This window comes from Otolemur garnettii, unplaced genomic scaffold (genome assembly GCF_000181295.1).
Source record: "Otolemur garnettii isolate 467f Iridium unplaced genomic scaffold, OtoGar3 scaffold00006, whole genome shotgun sequence".
Lineage (NCBI taxonomy): Eukaryota > Metazoa > Chordata > Mammalia > Primates > Galagidae > Otolemur > Otolemur garnettii.
In genome coordinates, this window is record NW_003852401.1 from 39,582,060 (window position 1) to 39,603,051 (window position 20,992).

Sequence of the window (20,992 nt, forward strand, 5' to 3'; positions counted from 1 at the left end):
CATCCAGTCACAAATTTGCTATCAATCTAAAGCTTTTTTCTTTTTCTTTTTTTTTAAGATGGTCTCACCTAGGCTTCAGTACAGTGGCATCAGCCTAGCTCACAGCAACCTCAAACTCCTGAGTTGACAAGAGATCCCCCTGCCTCAGTCCCCCAAGTAGCTAGGACTACAGGTGCCCACAACCATTCTCAGCTAAATTTTTCTATTTTTAGTAGAGACAGGGTCTCACTCTTGCTCAGGCTGGTCCTGAACTCCTAAACTCAAGGGATCCTCCTGCCTTGGCCTCCCAGAGTGCTAGGATTACAGGCGTGAGCTATCACACCTGGCCCAAAAAGCAGTTATTTTTTTAAAAATGGTCAAACAAAACTATTTCAATAGTTTCTCCAAATATCAAATATCTAAGCTTACCTTTCTTAAATATTAGTACTCTATGTAAGTTGGAAGGCAGGTGCTGTGGTAAGAAGGAATTTAAGTCAGTGTTGTCTGTCAGATATGAGAACTATAATTTCTACGCTGGTGAGAAGTGGGCAATACTACTTCACTCAACAAGGATGGAAAAAATATAACCTCTTTCTTCCTCCTCAATGGGCACCCACTGGCCCAGAACACACACCTTTAGCTCACCTAAAAGCTTGATGTCCTTGAGAAGATTTACTTTTGCCAGGTTTACTAAAGAGAAATATCTTTAGCCCTGTCAAGGAAGCAAGGAAGCTCCTAGATTGTACCTTAAAGGGAATAAGAATGTTTCGGCTCATTTGCATTTTAAAGGGTACTCTTTGATGATCTTTCACACTTGTAATAGATGTCTAAACCATTAAATTACTATTTCTTTTCTTAGCCTGAAAGTCGATGCAGACTAAGAGCGTGGCCTCTCCCATTGTTCTCTACCCTAAGTCGGTCCCTGAACAATACTGACAGCTGCTATCAAACCAGGCTGCATTTACTCTGCGAGCAGCTGCTGCTTGTAGGAACAGACAGTCTCCCGGTCCCTCCTCCTCTCTGGGGAGACAGGTTGACACACTGCATGTTCAATGAAGGGGTGCAAAGGTCCACTGAATTGTCAACCCAATTTTATGCTACTTCGATTTTCCAGGACGCACACAATCCCTTTCAAGCAAAAATCAAGCATATGCCAGAGCATGAAACTTATGATGCGGGATAATTATTGATCACTACAAACTTGAAAGGAACCTTCTGACATAAATTAATATACTGATCCAAAAATTACAGTGATAAAAACCACACATGCCGGTGTGCTGAAGACGTGCAACGGGCGTGAGTCTCTCATCGGGCCCAGTTCACCAATTTGGGTGACTGTGGCCAGAACTAATCTGCCTTTGTAATCTCAACAACATTTTTCCTGGACTAAAGCCATTCATAAAATTAGAAGAGATTCATCTGCCTTTCTAAAACAGCCACTATTTTTATTTTCTGATTTAGCTCAAAACAGGTTTTACCTATAAACATCTGGTTAATGCAATTTCCTCCTTTCCAAAGTGTGGGCCCAAAGGAGGAGATTCACAAGGCTGGGCAGTACCTTAGAGAATTTAAACGTGAAGAGTTTTACCATCAAGAAATTATATGTAAAAATTTACAGCCTATCAGAAAACAAACATGTTCGCTAAGTCTAACTGGGTACTTGAGAACTGCTTTGCATATGTTTTCCTTTAATCAAAACAGGCTTTTCCATCCTCATTCATTTGGGTGAAAAAATTCTGTGCTGGAGCTACAAGTACAATTCACTATTAGTCTTTGCTAATCAAACACGGTACATGTGAAAGTACCAGTGAATATTTGATTTGATCTCTGAAATAAAGCAATTCATTACATAAGAAAAAGGTACAGAAGGCAGCAGACAAATGCAGATGTAATTGTGTTTTTTGTTGAATGTGATTAGAGAGCTCACTAAGTAACAGTCAAAAATGTGATACTGAAGGGGGAGAAAGGCAATGCCTGGATGGGGGGGAGGAGGAGGGAGAATTGTTTATGCAGAGCTAAGCTGTCAAGTGTAATAAAGCAGCTTGAATAAAATTTAAGCTGAAAATCCACTGAAGCTCCCCATTTCAGGGAGGAAAAAGCTATTAAAAGGAAATGAAGGTCACCCTCCCAGTTTATTTCACCTAATTGACTGCCAATAGCTTACCACAGACAACCCAACTGCAGATCTGCAATTGAGAAACTGATGAAAGGAGAGTTTTCAAGCTGAGGCTCATTCTTTAATCCTCCTTGGCTCTTATGTTTTTTCTGCATCTCCAGTTGGGATGTAATTTTAAGCCCTGATGGATTAACTGGTTCCATTGTCTGTGGCCGTCATTGGACTATGGCACTCTTAATCCATACAGCAGCATGTCTAATTATCATTACAAAGTGTCTGAGGGAACTATAAAGACCAGCAGGGCATCTTCTCACAAGCAATTAACATAAATTGATAAATGAGTGATTTGAATCCGCTCAAGGCACTCACATATGAATAAAATCAGAAAGGATGGTCCCTTGTTTCAGCTACTTTTTTCACTTGGTCTGGAAGGGGCGGAACACGTGAGAACCATCCTGGTCGGCCGTGGTGGGGGTGGGGGACGAACTCAGGGGGGTGGAAGGCACGGTTCACCGGGCCCCTTAATGCAGAGCAAATGACTTGTGATTGACAACCAGTTGCCAGCACGGAGCACTAACTGAACTCGACAGAGGAGAGCCAGAGGAGAGCGCAGCCCCGGTGAAAGGCTAGAGAGCACCAGGGCAGACCATTAACACTCCTTCCTCAGCAAGAGAGCGCTCTTTTCATCGGTGTGCCACTTAAAAATTCATGAAAGAGGAGCAAGAAAGAAGAAGAGCAAACAGTTACACAGGTTCGAATACCCTGGAAAGCAAAAGGCAAAAGCAAAGGTAACTAAATGAAATGATAATTCAGAGACCTGTCTTAATCTTACCGTGATCTAGCGTTGTTTTAAGACAGAGGTAAGGAAAAGTATTTAAAACTCTAAACTAAAGCTTTTACCCGACTAATGGAGCAAGGGTGGTTTTAGGTGTCACAGGACAAACTACATTTACTCTCCTATTTACAAGCACACTTAGGACAAGGCATGATAGTGTGTACCTAGAGCCCAGCTACTCGGGAGGGCAGAGAATCACTTGAGCCCAGGAGTTCAAGGCCAGCCTGGGTAAGATGGTGAGATCGCATCTCTTTAAAAAAAATTTAATTCACTAATTAAAAGATCTATTTTTCTTCCCCTCCTAAAATGTTTCTTCTGTCAACTTTCTTACGCTAATCTCTCTTCCCCTCCGCACGTCAGCATGTCCCAAACCCTCCACCCTTATCAAATAGGTCAACGTTAAGCTACACAAAATTATATATGTACATATACATATGCTAAGCCATCAAATTAGTAAGAAATGAAAGCTGGTTATACACACTGTAGGAGGTAGACCTGGTAGGCCACGTACCCCGATGATGGCATTCAGCTCTGCCATGGTCACCTGTTTGGCACGTTCGACAGCCTGGGCCACCTGTTGTTGATGCTTTGAAAATAAAGAGAAAAATAGGTGTTAGCAGCAGCTGAGAACTTCATCCTTCCTTGTAACAACATCAATAAAACAAATGCAAAGCAGGTTGAAGTCCAAGAATGTGAATGTGTAGTTTCAACACAGGAGAAGAGTGGAGCTTCCTAAACACCAGTAGTCCCTACTTGCGGCTGTAATGGCTCAGAAGAGCAGAAAGCCAACAGGGACATCAAAAATAACAACTTGGGGCATTAGGAGAAAAATAGGACAAGACTTGGAAGATCACTCTGCTTCATAGAAACCGTTTGCAATGGGAAGTTTGGGCAGAAGCAATTTACGGCAATTTTAAAGCACCCATTCAATACAATTTAGACAGTAAACCTGTAATCACTTCTCTGATCAACGAATTTTGACCCACAACTTCCTAAAACTGAGAATTTCTCTGGTTCTTTTACGCTTTTGATATTTCACCCTCCACAGGGAAAAGGAAGAGCCCCACCCTCAGTTCAAAACGTGGAAACTCACCCTGTACTCCTCCCAACTCCACCCACAAATAAAAACAAAGCCACAAATTTACTTCAGGAGCATAAGAACGGAGCAAAGACCTGGATCACTGAAGTTTAACAAACAACTAGATTCAAAAGGCCAACAAATCTATATTGTTAACACCAGACAACTGTCATGCTGGAAGAGGCTGTTCCAGCAATAGCAGAAACGGCGACTAACCAGCATGGACCAACAGACGCCAACTCGTGCAGACACCCAGCATTCTCAGTCCTTGTTCAACAAGCTTTCTGCTCCGCCTCGAGACACATCATAGCACTTACTAGCTTGCATCCAAAAGGAATGTAAACCTTTCCAGGCAAAACCAAAATGTAATAGTCTTGAGTCAGTTTCATACACTACTCATATAGAGAGCTTTTTCTCACAAATATTAAGGTTAAACCTCTATGACTTTGTAACTAAATAAAACGGAATATATACACATACACACGGGGCCGGACAGAAAGTTTGTGTGCAGTTTAAATAGTTATACACGAACTTTATGGGCTGTGTGTATGCACATGATTCAGTTAACATAACACGAAGACTTATTTTGGACTATTATCATCTACCCCCCTCCATGGATTAAGTCTAACATACTGAGGACAAGAGAAATACCTGCTTCCATGGTAAAGTCAACGCTGACAGAGTCAGTTTTAGAAGTCAGAACAAGAATAGTTCTCTACTTAGAGGACGTAAAGGATATCTAATCATCAGTAGCTATCAACCTTATACTACTTGAAGAAAGCAAAACCTTATGTTTGATAGTCGTTTTGCTGTTTTCCACCGAAAAAAAATTCATTTGGGAGTTGAGCTACTGTCGCCACTTCTACAGTGTGCCCTCAGATGCATTAGAGCAGTGGTTCTCAACCTTCCTAAGGCCAGGGCCCTTTCATAAGTTCCTGTGGGTCGCAACCCACAGGTTGAGAAGCGCTGTGTTAGAGAGACTAGCAGGGGGTGTACACACTTCAGCTGCAACAGATGTTCTTCACACTTGTTCCTTGTGATAAAATTAACATCTTAAAACTAGCTAATTTGCAAACAGAGAAGCAACATAATTGCACTTTAACAGCTGAACAGTTTTACTTACTTCCTGAGACAGAAATGGGATGACTTGTGCACAAATCGTATTCAATCTCTTGGCGATTTCGGTCTATAAAGACAAAGCCATACATATATTAGAATACTTCACAATCAGTTCACAAAGGTAAAAACTTCATGCCTCCAACACTAGTTCTCTACTCACTCTGGAAGGCATACGATTATTTTCCCAGGTTATGTTACCAGTATTTATCTTTTTTTTTTTTTTTTTTTGAGACAGAGCCTCAAGCTGTCCCCCTGGGTAGAGTGCCGTGGCATTACAGCTCACAGCAACCTCCAACTCCTGGGCTCAAGTGAGTCTCCTGCCTCCGCCTCCCAAGTAGCTGGGACCACAGGCGCCCGCCACAACGCCCGGCTATTTTTTTTTTGGTTGCAGCCGTCATTGTTGTTTTTTGGCGGGTCCAGGCTGGGGGTTCGAACCCACCACCTTAGGTGTACGTGGCTGGCGCCTTAGCCGGGTGAGCTATAGGCGCCGAGCCACCAGTATTTATCTTAAGAGAAACAGTAGATATCAATCCCACTTGCAAAGTAAGGCACAATTGCACACTGTTATTGCTCACTTCAGAGGAAACAATGAGTAGTTTAACAGAGTTGGAAAATCTGCATGATATAAGGCTATATGATGATTCAATCTGGTGATTGTTAAGCCCCTTAATAGACTTTCAGTGATGGTACACCATGGCACATCTATGTAGTTTTTAAAGCAAGTTCACTCAAACTGGTGTCAAAAGCCATTGGGGACAACAGAGCAGTGTCAAAGCAGTCCAGCTGGCTGGGCGTGGTGGTTCTTGCCTATAATCCTAGCACTCTAGGAGGCCAAAGCAGATGAACTGCCTGAGCTCACAGGTTCAAGACCAGCCTGAGCCAGAGCAAGACCTCCTCTCTAAAATATAGATGGGTATAGTAGCGGGAGCCTGTAGTTCCAGCTCCTCGGGAGGCTGAGTAAAGAGAATCACTTGAGCCCAAGAGTTGGAGGTTGCTCTGAGTTATGATGACATGGCAGTTTACTGAGGGTGCAAAGTGAGAGTCTGTCTCCAAAACACAAAACAAAAAGAAAGCAGTCCAGCTTCCAAAGAAGGCCTATGGTGACAAAGAAAGGGACCTGACCTCCTTCCCACTCTTATACCACTAAAACAGGATTTTAATGTTAGTAGCTTCATTAAGTCTCAAGATTTCAAATTAAACCAAGAAAACAATACTAAAAATACTAGAGCAGTGGTTCTCAACCTTCCTAATGCGGCAACCCTTTAATACAGTTCCTCATGTTGTGGTGACCCCCAACCATAAAATTATTTGTTGCTACTTCATATAGCAACTGATATACAAGGATAAAAGAAACACCTGCTTCTTTTGCTACTTCATATTAGCAATGAAAACAATTTTATAGTTGGGGGTCACCACAACATGAGGAACTGTATTAAAGGGTCACGGTATTAGGAAGGTTGAGAACCACCGTACTAGAGTCTAGAATGATCATCAAATCCCAGAGTCCTCAGGATCTGGAAAGTCTCATCAAAATTCAGTATCAAATGCAAAGACCTCACTGACAGGGCCCATGGGTCATCTGAACACAACAAAAGGTATCTTCAATGTCATAAGCTGTTTTAAAGAAAGCAGGAAAAATTCTTGCTGGGCTGCACATGCACAGCAACTCCTCTGCTACAAGGGACAAACTAGCAAGAGGGTCTACTTCTCGCTTAGAGGAGGATCCACCTGGCCGCCTCCAACATCCGGCAGCAGTGCAAAGCAGCTCTCCTTTCCTTTAGCTCTCGACAACCAGTTCTGCTTTTTGTAAAAGAAAAAAAAAGTCATCTGTAAAGAGGCCTAGCGCTGACCTTATTTCATCATGTCCTCTCAATGCTTACCAAAAGCCACCTCTATTACTGAATTAGGCAATGAAAAGGATCACAAGGAGAAGAAAATTAAAAAGCACTGCAGTCCATGCCCTTGAGAAACAGAGAATGGAATAATCATGATAAAGTACAAACCCCGGGAACTTTACAATCAAGTACATAAAAAAGAGCCTCCCTTTTGTCCTCTAAGATGACTCCAGTTAACAAAGCAGGAAGTCTGGATTTTATGGACTGGACGTAGGCCAATCTAACCCAATTCTCCCCTGACCACCAATGAGACAGTTACAGACCGCAGCATGAAAAACATGTCCTAGAAGGGAAGATGACTGACAGAGCAAACCCATGCATGACCCTGCTTTAGCCAATGAGGCAAACAGACACACACAAAACAGGTGCAGCGGAAGCAGGTACAAAAACAGAACTGGGTCAGGCCTACCCAGTTCATTTGTTCACAGCCCCACTCAAGCTACCTCAAGGTCATGCTTCTCCTAGAAAGCACAAGCATCTCCCCTTTGCTTTGCAACAGGCTTCTGCACTCTACCAGGGTGCATATAAAGTAGGGATTCCTTTCGGGGGCTCCACATGGGTCCTTGCTCCCAGCCCCCTACCTACCATACATTCCAATAGCATTCTACACTCTCCTTTTCTCCAAAATTCACACTTAAGATTTTCCAATTTTAAAACCAATATATGCTCACATTGAGCACATACACATACACAGATGTATTTAGACAGAAAAATATAAAAGACCGTTGACCCCAAGTCTATCACCCAAGAATAACCCTGGGTAATACACTGGTAATTCTGGGATACCATCATTCCAGGCTCTCACTAGATCCCAGTACTAATAGAGGGACATGCTTTAATACCAAAGGATCCCATTATCTACACTGCATTTCTGTAATTTGTTTTCCATTCAAAAATGTGTCATGGACACTCTCTCAGTCAATAAACAAGTGTATCGACATATTACGCCATAGATGTTTAAGCACTCCTGCTATCAGCAGATATTTATGTTTCATCTAATTTTCCTCAATTACAAACCCTCCACATACATCTCTAAAATAAATCCCTAGAATTCCAACTACTGGGTCAAAGTATACATATGCATATTTTAAAATTGTAATGTAGCCTGCCAAGTGCCCAGCAGGAAAACTACACCAATTTACATGGCTGCCAGTGTAGGAGGGTGCTTGCTCTCCCACCCAGTGTCAATACTGGTTTGTTTTTTTTTAATCTTCATCTATCTAATAGATTTTTTTTAAATCTCATTTTAATTTGCATTACTTGAATTCTTCCTGAAGATATTTATTGGTCCACTACATCCTTCCTTTCTCTACTCTTTTGCTGATGTTTAAACATTCTTACCTTTTGGCAGTAATTCTTTTTTTTTTGAGACAGAGCCTCAAGCTGTCACCCAGGGTAAAGTGCCATGACATCACAGCTCACAGCAACCTTCAACTCCTAGGCTCAACCGAGTCTCCTGCCTGAGCCTCCCAAGTAGCTGGGACCACAGGTGCCCACCACAACGGTGGTGCAGCCATCATTGTTGTTTTGGCGGGCCCGGGCTAGATTCGAACCTGCCACCTTAGGTGTATGTGGCTGGCGCCTTAGCCACTTGAGCCACAGGCGCTGAGCTGGCAGTAATTCTTTACATAAGACAACTATTAACACTTTATCTATCACCATTTGCCCAGTTTGTTACCTGTCTTTCAACTTGCTTGACATGGATTTGTTTTGGTTTTCTTTTGAAACAGAGTCTGACTATGTCCCCCTCAATAGAGTGCCATGACGTCACAGCTCACAGCAACCTCAAACCTCTTGGGCTTAAGCAATTCTCTTGCTTCATCCTTCCAAGTAGCTGGGACTACAGGCACCTGCAACAACACTCAGCTATTTTTGTTGTTGTTGTTGTTATTGTCATTGTTGTTTAGCAGGCCCTGGCTGGGTTCGAATCCACAGCCCGATGCATGTAGCCAGCGCCCTAACCACTGAGCAACAGGCGCCAAGCCTAATATGGATTTCTTGGTGTATAAAACTTTTCAGTTTTTATTTGGTCAAGCAAAAAAGGCTTTTTCTTCCTATGCTCCTGGACTTTAGGTAAAAATTCAAATACATCAAGATTATAAAAGCCATTCTTAATTTTCTGCTAGTGGTGCTAGGGCTATACATTTTATACTTAATTACTTGATCTTGCTGGAATTTATTTTGCTTTAAGAAGAAAAGATGTCCTTGTCTTTAATTAATAACAACTCTGTGTTATTGCACAGAATGACATCAAGGTAAAACTGAACACTGTTACAGAACAATTAAGACCAGTCTGAACAGAAGGAACTTGTAAACCTGTAATAACATTAAAGTTATCAAAAGAAAAAATAAATACAGATTAAAGCAAAGACAATATAGTCATCCCTTGGAATCTGTAAGGTACTGTTTCCAGAAACCCCTGAGGATATCAAAATCCACAGATGCTCAAGTTCCTTATATAAAATGGCACAGTATTTGCATGTAATAACATATATCGTCTCATCTACTTTAAGTTTTCTTTAGATTACTTACAATACAACGTAAATGTTACTAAACAGTTGTTATGTTGGTATTGTTTAGGGAATGATGACAAGGAAAAAGTCTGTTTATGTTCAAAACAGACTCAATCTTTTTTTTTTTTCAAGTATTTTTGATCCACAGTTGGTTGACTCCATAGCTCCAGAACCCATAGATACATGGGGACAACTGAACTGTATAAGCTGAGTTAGACCAAGGAGGGCTAAAATGAGAGGAAGAAAAGTTACAGCTCAGAGCTCAATGGTAAAGAAGCATCAGAAGCTATACCCCGTATGTTCTAGAAATTCTAAATAAATGTTGTAGAAGAAACAGACTAGAAGCAATCCTCCCTCTCCCAGGTCTCTAAACCCTCATCTTGAACTATCCTGACAAGTGAGCTGCATTTCTGAACCAGAAAACCTCAATTCAAGTCTCACCTTTTCTACTTATAAACTGGTTTAACCTGGACAAGACAATGAAATTCTCTGAGCTGTACAACATAAACAAGAACCACCCACCACCTGGCAGTGTGAGGATGCAGAACTCAGCTGGCAGTGAGGGCTTTGTGGATTCTAAGGCATCACAACTACCTCCCCAGGACGGCTTCATGACCATTGTCCCATCCCCTAAAATAGTCTACATGGCAGCAGCACAAAACCCGGCAATCATTCTTACTTAGTGCTACCTCTTGTTTCAACACAAAGATTTCTGGTAATTCTTCCCCATGCTCCTATTCCCAATTAGAGACTGCTGGACATGTGATGCTGCTGCTGCCTTCCACCGCTTCCAAAGGCAGTCAACTGCAGTGAAGAGCGTAAGCTGTCTCCTAAAAATCATTTTCCTGCCCAAAGATGAAGGCGTAGTGGATACCTGCTAAATCACAAGATTTATAAATAAACCTTCCCTGTGGTTGGATTTATGGCCCTGTATATGGCAACAACAATAAATCAGCATTCAAGAGCTATCCCCACCCCAAATCTGCATGGAACCCTCCACCCAGAAACGTGAGGCCCTAGCAGCACCAAGGCTGACTTCACAGACAGCCAACACCTATGGAGACAGAAGGAAGCCAGAGTCCAGATGACCTGTCTAGAACAATCTTTTACTCTCTTTGTCCATCCAATTCCCCTCTCTGATTTGTATATGGTAATAGTTGGCTTTCAAAGTATGACGTTTATTGTCTTCTTAAAAGTACTAGGTGTTCCAAGTCAAGTCACTTCAATTGCTGCATTCCAGGTCTCATCTGCATGACAGAAATGTCAGCAATCTACTTCAGAGTTTCATCAAAATCAAGTACATTGATACGTAAGCTACAGGTATGCTATTCCAAAATGCTACATAAATATAAGCAACCTCCCTAGTCCTTCAAGGCCCACCTGAAATCCACTTGCAAGCTGTCTTTCCCTGCTGAACACCAACAGACACTCTTCTCTGGGTCCTTGAAGATTCTCCATTGCACTTAGTGTCATTTGCCAAACTAAATCTATATGCTTAAAACTCCCATGTCACAGAAAGCTTCCATATACCGTGGCAGCTGTCTGCAGTCCTCTCAGCACAAGATGAGAACATTAGGAGAACAAGACTCCTACTAAATACTTGTCCCCACTGAACCTGATCTCAGGATATATATTCAACGTAATTTCAAAGTCACGCTTCACTGAACTAAAACTGAACCTCTATGCATCCCTAAGCTGTTCCTAAACAGTGCTAGAGAAAAGGTCCTGTCCACAAAAAGAAATCATGTTAGCAGGCATAAGACTCACATACGTGTATATTTTAACTGAGCTAACATATGGTCAAATACCTCAGGGACCAGCAATCAATCAAACCCTGGTTATCTTTCAGGGTTTTTAAACTCAAGATGCATTTCTGTGGGCATCTGAACTTGGAGTTTATGGATTCTATAATCCCCACAAGCTCATCTTGCCACCTTTTCATACTCCTCACACCTTGTCTAACTACAGTATTGCAGAGCCCACTCCACAATGCCCACCCCCACACACTTCCCCACTACACACAAAATAATGCATAATGAGCGTCTGAAGCTCAAAACAGGGCAAGGAGTGCTTAAGAGTAATTGCCCATCAGTCTCTCAAAGCAATCCAATGGCACTTTGCCCAAAGTCAGCTTAGGGAAGGGAAACTCCACCAGCATTAAATTGCAAATTGATGGATCATAAAAAATCATGCTTATGCTGAAGGCTGGCAAAACTGATCTTTTGGTTTCTTTGAACCGAGTGGGAAGCCAAGATAAAAACACAGTGAATGTCAGTAAGAAGTGTCTGGCAACAGATAAATGGGCAAGAACATGAAAACAAAGCACACAAAGGAAATAAATAGATAACCTCTAAATCTCTCTGACCAGAAGTTTCTGAGTCTGTGAAATGACAACCTTAAACACAGGGAAAAAAGTTCAACAGCACCAGCAACCAAAATGTTGTTCCTAAGTAAGGTGAGTCTTTGAGAAACAGTTAAAGTAGTTTAATAAAAAAATTAATAAAATTCAATCGTGATGAGTCCTTGGGGAAACTGGAACAACTGTACATGACTGATGACAGAGTAAATTGGTACAGCCGTCTTGGAAAGCAACCGGGCAATGTGTTTCAAGAGCATGAAATTATTCAAACCCTTTGGTAGGGCTTCCCACAGCTAAAAATTTATCCTAAGGAAATAGTTCAAATGAAAAGTATTCCATGCATGAAGCTGTTCACTGCAGCATTTGGTTTCAAAGCAAAAGAGAAAAAGCCAGGTGATAAAGATGTAACAGCAATTCAACACATCACAACCATCTGCTGAGTTTTTTGGAAAAACTTATCATTTGCTCTCCCGATAAATCAGCTGTCTGATACTAAGAACACCTAAGTATACTATGCCAACGCACCGGCATGGTAAGCAGCCATTAAAGTCGTATTTATTATAATGATGCCAAAATGGCCAACACATTTGCTAGATGAAGTAGGAGGGGAAGAACAAAGATGTGGTGTTAGCATGTCTGTGGTCTGTTTTTTTTTTTTTTTAAACACTATGCATGTGGCCAAGCACTGTAAGCTGATACCCAAAACAAAAACAGTGATTTCATGCTGAGGTGGCAGGGTAGCTGGGGAGCTTTTTTTTCCTTCCAGTGACCTTGTGAACACTGCCCTTGATTTCTTGTTTTAATTTATTAAATTGGGAAGAGAAGAGTGGTCAGGTCCATCACGCTTGCAAACCCAGGAAGCATTTGGGTACCTGGCCTTCTTAATATCTTTAAGTCACACATAAAGAAGCGGCCTTTGATCAGTGTAACCTGGTTTCTTACACCCTCAATGAATCCCCACCAATAAAAAAAAAAAAAAAAAGCAGCCTTTGCCTAAAGGACACGATTTGCCCAAGACCATAAAGCAAGATTAGAAGCCACATTCCCTGCCTAGTCCCTTCTCCAGGATGCAGAAGTGAGAAACTGGGACATATTCAAAATCAGAGACAGAGCAGATAGACTCAGCTTTGTCTGCAAAGCAATACAGTTGAGCAGCCACAAAGCCCAAAGGACTGCAGCAGCATGAGGCCCAGGCTAAGGCCACGCCATCCCTCAGCTAGGAACAGCAGTACCAGAAGTGGCTAGTCTCTCAATGACAGGGTCACTGTGCCCTTGCTACTCTAGCAGAGCTCTGTACTAAAGAACAGGCATTTTAGGCTGGGCACAGTGGCTCACACCTATAATCCCACCACTCTGAGAGGAGGTTCAGGACCAGCCTGAGCAAAAGTGAGAACCCCATCTCTACTAAAAATAGAAAAACTAGCCCAGCATAGTAGCACACGCTTGTAGTCCCACCCACTCGGGAGGACTGCTTTAGTTCAAGAGTTTGAGCTTGCTGTGTGTGAGCTATGATGCCACGCAGTCTACCCAAGGCAACAGAGACTCCGTGTCAAAAAAAAAAAAATAGGCTTTTATAAGACACCTCAATTATAAATTGCAAATTTTGTATAAACTGAGTTACAACCAAACTCACGTTAGTATTCTTTTTTACAGGCAGAAAATTGTGCATCAACCCTAACATCAGACTGCTCAGTCCATCAGTAGAGCAAAATCCATAAACCATCCTAGTTTTCGAAATTGATATCTGATAAACCTAAAGAAAATTAGAGATGTGCATACAAAAACTGTACCATGATGCACACAAAACACTGTGAATGATCTTCCAATGCTTCTTTCCCTTTCACAGAAGAAAAGGTTCTTTTGCAGAGGCCTCCTCTGACTATCTGCTACTCACAGACTTAACTATCTCTCATCACAGTGCCTTGCTCACTAATTTGCTCATGGAAAGGTAAATTTATCTTCAATTCTAACACATCAGAGTAGCTTTGGTTTACAACATAATTATGTACTAGTCACGTTTTAGGGAATCCAAATTAAAATAATGTGAGGTATCTGGGTGACGCCTGTGGCTCAAAGGAGTAGGGCACTGGCCCTATATACCAGAGGTGGTGGGTCAAACCCAGTCCCAGCCAAAAACTGCAAATAAAAATAAAAATAATGTGGGATATCTTTAAGTTGACGTTATAATGGTTAATGACATTATTAGTGCTTCTCAAACATGTGTACTGGGATCACCTGACAGTCTCATTAAATAAAACACAGACAGCTGGGCCTTAGCCCCAGCGCTTCAGATAGAGACGGTCTAAGCCTAGGAATCTGCATTTCTACCAAGTTCTCTGCCAGGTGATCCTGAGGCTTCACTTTGGGAGAACCACTGCCACCTATTATCACAGTTATCACCGCTGGGCACCTGCCAGGCCCTCTGACGTCTCTCTAATCTTCCCTTGGACACCAGGGCCTCTACAAGAATGAACTAAAAGGTTAAAATAACTTGTCTCAGGTCAGAACAAGCTAGGGGGGAAGAGGTCAGGCCTGTCTGTCTCCAAAGCCTTGCAACAACCGAGGATCGCCTTCGCCACACATTTCTACAGAACAAGGAGGCAAGAACACAAACTGGGGGCGTAGGAACACATTTGCCTCCTGTGGAAAACCTCCAACAAAATGCATTTAAATCATTCCACCCCAGCAACGTGGTCTTACCCTTTCTTAAAACCTATGATTAAAACAAAACAAAGAGTACCAGACCAAAAAAACCCTCTCGTGGCTCGACTAATCAGAACATAAGTCACAAATTACCGGCAGATAATAACTTTTATGTTGCATCTCCCCCTCATTTGGCAGCTCCTGCAGCATTCCAAACTGGAGCTCTTGCCTCACTCCATCCTTTCACTGCTCATCTTTCACACTCACAACTTCTCTGAAAACGAGGAGGGGTTAAAAGAAGAGAAGAAGGAGGGAAAAAAAAAAAAAACTGCAAAGGCTGCTCAGGCAGAGATAGCAACACTAATTGCTCCCATTCTCTGGCTCCTCACGAGGCAGATTGCAGAGGCCTGCATCTCCGGAGAAAGCTCTCCTATCTTCACGGCAGCTCTCAGCAGAGCAACTCAAGTGCCCTTAATTGTTTATGTTCTTAATGCAGAGCCTCTTGAATGCATTCATTTTTAATAGCAGGCTTGAGTGTGGGGCCCATCAAAGAATGACAAAGCAACTCTATTCATTGGTTCTCCTTCCTGCAATGATGGTCTTTTGATTTATTTGCAAATGACAAGCTTGCCAGGACCCACTTGAGAGCTGCCCTCATTTTTTTTTTTTAAAGAATTGAGTTGCATTTTCCAAGATGAAGTTGAGTCTGCAATGCTGTGTATTTGTGTAAAATTTTCCCCCTTCAGTTCCTTCTAATTAATGACTTAAATGTTTTGACCCAACTGTTGCCAAGCAGAGCATTTGGGCTTTAATTTGTCATTTTAGTAAAGATGCATCTTTGACAAAAGCATCGCAGCTGTTTTCAGTTCCTAAATAGCACATTTCCATTATTCAGAAACCCTTTATATATGGAGTTCAGAAAGGCCCTGTTCACAGGAAATTGTATGACTTGTCCCGGGATGGAAAAAGGACAGTTTTTGGTGGCCTTAAAGGAAAATGCACTCCCTGAGCCAAAAAAAAAAAAAAGGTTTTCAAGACAGACTCTGCTGCATGAATCACAGAACTTCGTCATGAAGTCATCACCTATTGTTCTCCATTGGAAAGTAAGCACGCCTCTCCCTGGAACACACACCAAGCAAGCCTACACCTTTAACCCTCTTCACAGATCTTAGTCATTAGGGAGCTCATAAGAAATTAGATAATACCACACAATAGCAGGATTAGTGGGAGGAAAAGCAGACTACATTATTATCATCACTGGATGGAGGTTAAAATTACAATTGTGAAACTAAAATATGCCCATATAAAGACAAAGACTGCATGAAATTCTGCAAAAATCAAGTTACTTCTGAATGTTTCCTTAACACGTTGAAATTGACAGTCAATCTAGATGGTAGGGAAAGGAACTTCCTGCTTGAGGTGACCATGGGCTAGTGGTTGCCTAATTTTTTTTTTTTATTGTTGTTGTTGCAGTTTGGCTGGGGCCGGGTTTGAACCCACCACCCTTGGTGTGGGGCTGGTGCCCTACTCACTGAGCCATAGGCACCCCCTAATTTTAAAAGCATGCTACAGCTAAGTGACCCACGCCACACACACGAATAACAAAGAACAGCTGAGCAACTCTTAGGGCGAGCGGCTACTCCACAAGGAGACCTAGGCCAAAATGCCACATAATGGCTGCAAGTTTGATGTATGCCAATGTTGGTTAAGGCCCTAAGGCAGCAGTTCTCAACCTGTGGGTCCTGACCCCTTTGTAACAATGAAAATACATTGGAGCTAGGAAGGTTGAGAACTGCTGCCCTAGGGCAAAGCCACCATCGGACCCCCAAACTCAGTGCTGAAATCTGAGCTGCAAAGTCCAGGCTTCTGAGTTGTACCTCTGCTCCCCGCAGGCTGAGCCGCTGGGGAAAACGTGGTCCTCTGGGAACCAAGAGAAGGTTTCTGGCCTTCCCCGCTGGAACCTGGAATTCTCTTTTCAATCAACATCCTATGCCAAGAAACTTGCAAAGCTACAGAATTTACTTTCAGAGTAGCCAAAAGAAGGATTAGAGGGCAGGGCCACTATTTCAAAAGGGGCACCAGAGTCTGCCTTAGGACAGTACGCTGCCACGTCCACGAAGTTGTGGGAGGGGGCAGAACTAAGGTTGGGGGCCGCCAAGGCAGACAAAAGAACCTGTCAGCAGTTAGCAGTCAAGAAAAAATTTATTTTCTCAAAAGCACTTAAGTCATGATTAAAATGAAATCTGGGATGCTGGCTAAAATTTTCAAAGCATAACCTTTTGGAAAAGCTTATTTTAAGTATTTAGAAGAAAGTAAGCAAAAGGATCCTAGACGACAGATGTCACAGTGTATAGATTCATTGAATATCGACTCTGCTATGCATTTGGAAGCAAATGGGCTATCATTTTAAATACAATTACTTCTTTCTCAAACCCCCCCTGGTCAATTGCATCATAATACCATCCACCTAGAAATCTAAGTGAGAAAAATAATCCAAGATAACAATCAACCTACTTTCTCAAGAAAAAAGTGTGTTGTGGGAGAGAGAATCTATTTAGGGTTACAGGGAATGACCAAAAATATACCTAATTAAAAGTATGCCAGCTGGGCACAGTGGCACGTGCCTGTAGTCCTAGCTACTCAGGAGACTGAGGCAGGAGGATTGCTTGAGCCCAGGAGTTGAAAACCTGCCTGGGGCATACAGCAAGAACTATCTCTTAAAAAAGAAACAAAAAACAAAAAAACCCACAACAACAAAGAAAAAATCCTGAATCCTCTTATGCTCAGCCATGTCGATTTATAATTTTAAAATCATACAGATGACAGTGTTATATCTAAGGCATACTGGGAAAGCCTTAAACAAGAAGGGAAGAACAAATAAGGATAAATGAAAAAACAATTTCTGAACTAGGGGCCACCAGAAGTTAGCACTCCTAAAACCCACAAGTTATTTTACAAGTGGACAAATCAATTTATGTGCTCGTGTGTGTTTTTAGAAAACATCCTAGATATCTTCCATTAATTATGTGGGTTCCAGGACATGTCAATTCTCGTTTCCCAGAGCACCAGAAACCAAATTTAACCCACGTATTCGGTTACACCGGTCTGCACTTGTGTGGTTCCCACAGGGCTGGGCTGGCTCAATAATGCTGCACTCCTTCTGGAAGAACAGAATAGACTTCCTGCCATTTGGACTGTGAAACACAGTAATCCACCAGGGAATAAAGGTCAATGTTGCACTTTTGGTCATTACTGAATCATTTGAGATGATCTGTGGTGAGGATGAGAGGAAAATCGAAGGCTGTGAGAACGCTGCAAATGGCTTGACCTCAGACCAATTTTCATCTCCATCTGTCTAATAGACATGTGGATAAAAAGCCCTCCCCTTCTGGGCCATTCGGCTGTTTTCAAATCCGTGGCACAAGCCAGAAACCAGTTAAACAATATATTAATAAGGAGAAATAACCTTCTAAGCCTCCGACTAATGCTTATTCAGGTTTTAGGTCATCGGCTGAAGTTTGGAATGCAATTTTCCAGTCTACAAGCAGTACTGCAAAGTAGAAATTTTAAGTAATACAGAGAATTATCTGCAGTGCAGGGGAATATGCCAAAATCTCCTTCCTTGTAAATGCCAATATATGCATGCTTACACCTCCACCCCCCACCAAAAGACATCCACATAATACAAAGGACAACAGCAGTTCCGAAAACTATGTGTTACTGCTAAATAAATCTTTTTTTTTCCCAAGTGTCCAATTAAAGCTGCTTAATCATTATTAAGGCATTTCAAGCCTTAAATACAAAAATATTCTTGAGAACCCAGAGCCTAACCATCATTTAAGCCATGGAATAAATGTTAATATCCCTCCACTTAATGCCATCACTCTCCTTTACTGGTTTGACCATGCTACTTTTTTAAGGTAATGCTATATTGTATATAAGTTTAGGCCCCTACAGTATATCAATGTCAAACAACATCGTGTCAAGCTAAGATTCAATTCAGGTAAGTGCCACTGCCAAATTTTCTTGTTCCCAGACGGGCTTTAAGATTATTTTATTGCTTAAAATTTAATTTGTTCCAACTCGTGTCTCCATGACAACGTTGGCTAACCCTGCAAATCATTTGGGTAATTGGATATCTTATCTTTCTATTGCTCTCAAATCGAATGATTCTGCTAGAATTGTAACAGCCAATCAAATTTACAGTCCTCCTGAGTAATAGACTTGGAGAAGTAGCCACATTCATCTCCTTTTTACAGCCATATTAACCAGTATGCGACAAACAGTAGAATCCGGTCTTCAAACTATACCACAAATTATAAACGGTGTCAGTATCAATAATCGGACAGTGCAAAGTCCACTCAAAAGCCCCTTTCTTTTTACAAAGCTTTAATTTAAGAAGCAACAATTGGTATTCATTCCATGTAAACTTTAAGCAGTTTTAGCACTTTGAGGGAAACGGAAAAGACTAATTCCAGAAGCTAATCAGCAAAATAAAAATAATAATAAACAGCCTTTTGGGGGTAACTGACCCTGTGATAATAATGACCAAAATTATCATAATGCACTGACACTGACTTGTCAGGAGCATAGGTAGGTAGGTAAGCCATACTTAATAAATTAGTCAAAAATGAATAGAGACCTAACAACTTGTTCAAGACTCTGTACCCTTAGAGAAATCCGCATAGACAAAATCTGACACCTCCTTATTCTTTATTTAATCCACAAACATCACAGCACCCAGGGTAGTCAATTATGAAATACAGATTTCTTGTAAAATTTAAATGTCAGCAGTTCCCTTCTCTTGAGTTAGTGGTATGATTTTGGCCTTTGGTCAGCTAAAAAGTACAGAAGTTGGATACATTTCAGTGGTCCAATTCCAATCTTCTCAGTAGCTGTGCAAAGACACTGGCTCCAACCGAGCTCAGGGCCCAGGCACTGTAAAAGAGCCAGCCGCTCACAAATGGAAAACCCTCTGGAACCCAGGCCAACTGGCAAGCTTGGAGGCTGTCAAGAATCTAGCTGCTTCCCCTACAGATCCTCAGGACAGTCAGGGCCACTTCTCAAGTGAAGCAGAAAGAGACGTATGTGGAGTTTCTCAGCACACCCACATCAGATGGCAGCTGAGCTTTTAAGCTAGTCTGAGAGCAGGAACTGGCACCACTTGTCTGAACCGTGCCCTGCTTTATCCCAAGTACAAAGACATGCAAGGGTTTTTACTGCACTGTGCTTGGCAATAAGAGTCAACAGCCTAATGTCCAACCAGAATGTCCAACCCCAGTGGCTCTGCTTTTCTTCTCCCTCAATGAGATTTGGGTTTTTGTTTTGTTTTGTACTTCCCCAAATATTAACACAGAAGCAGCAGCTGCGAATGTGACAGTCAACAAAAATCTCAAGCCTGTGGAGTAGATGGAGAAATATAACACAACTACTCTACTCAAATGTCTGCATCTTAATACTCTGCAAAAAGTAAAAACACCCCTGTACATGTATCACCTCATCAAGATGAGACTGCTTTCCTAACCAAACAACCTGAACTTGTAATTCTACACACCCTTCTCAAATTAGGAGTTGGATTCTCCATGTTAAATTAAAAACAATCTGAAACGCACCTCCCACCCTTTATTCTGCCAAAATGCACTTCAACAGAACGAAACAAGTCCTCTTTGTTGTTCATGTAATCCCCTTAAAATGAAAAAACTCAACACTACTTTACTCTCACTGGCAGTTTTCTACATATATATAACTTAAAGCTATTGCCTTCCAAGGACACATTTTGCTATTTAGCCTAAGTAAGGCATTTTGCTTAGATTCCTTAGACAATGAAGACTGCCAACAGGGGTCTTATTTTATTTTTTAAATTTATTTTTCTTTTTGAGCCTAATGATAAACGCTTATGATCCCAGAAGGAAACAAGACTTCATAATTGAGGAGAGGATGTAACAAGTGAATTAATTCAGACGTAGAGAGGAAAACAGATGAAAGTTGTATACAAATGCAGCAAGGCCTAGAAGTCCAACAGAGGGACAGAGTTCTGAAGAGACTGCTAGTAGGTATAGGTAACAGCTATCCCTGAGTGGCCCCACGCCAAGAACCAATGCAACTGCTCCGGCATATGGCAACTCACTTAATCCTCAGAAATACCCTGTGGGTGGATGCTGTTGTCATCCTTAACCTCACATACCTGTTTTCTCTTTTTAAAGAGGGAATAATTAATATCCACACAGAGGGAGGCTGTGAGAGCTGACAGGGACCACCTACAGAATTCCTAGGGCACATGGGAGCTCCCTACCTGGGGGCTGTCCAAAAAAACCCCTACTCTACAATGAAGTTGACTTCTGAAAGCCAAAGAGCTGCAAAATACAGCCACATGGGAATGGGGCGGGCACCTGTAGCTGCAGGCTACATGGGGAATGGATGCCCTTTCCCCATCTGAAGGCCCATCCTTCATTCTC

General features: G+C 41.8%; 1 protein-coding gene across 5 annotated transcripts in view; it reads right to left on the bottom strand.

Annotated features, from left to right (window-relative positions):
• Positions 1-20,992, bottom strand: part of TLE1 (transducin like enhancer of split 1) — a 98,554-nt gene that overhangs the window by 63,327 nt on the left and 14,235 nt on the right. For 3 of the 5 annotated variants that reach the window (XM_023508057.1, XM_023508056.1, XM_023508054.1), the window contains exons 5-6: positions 5,132-5,194; positions 3,412-3,516 (exon numbers count right to left, since the gene is read on the bottom strand). In XM_023508057.1, coding sequence (XP_023363825.1) covers positions 3,412-3,516; positions 5,132-5,194 — 168 coding nt within the window. The remainder of the gene's footprint in view (positions 1-3,411; positions 3,517-5,131; positions 5,195-20,992) is intronic. The other 2 variants (XM_023508058.1, XM_012813718.2) reach the window with 1 other exon arrangement.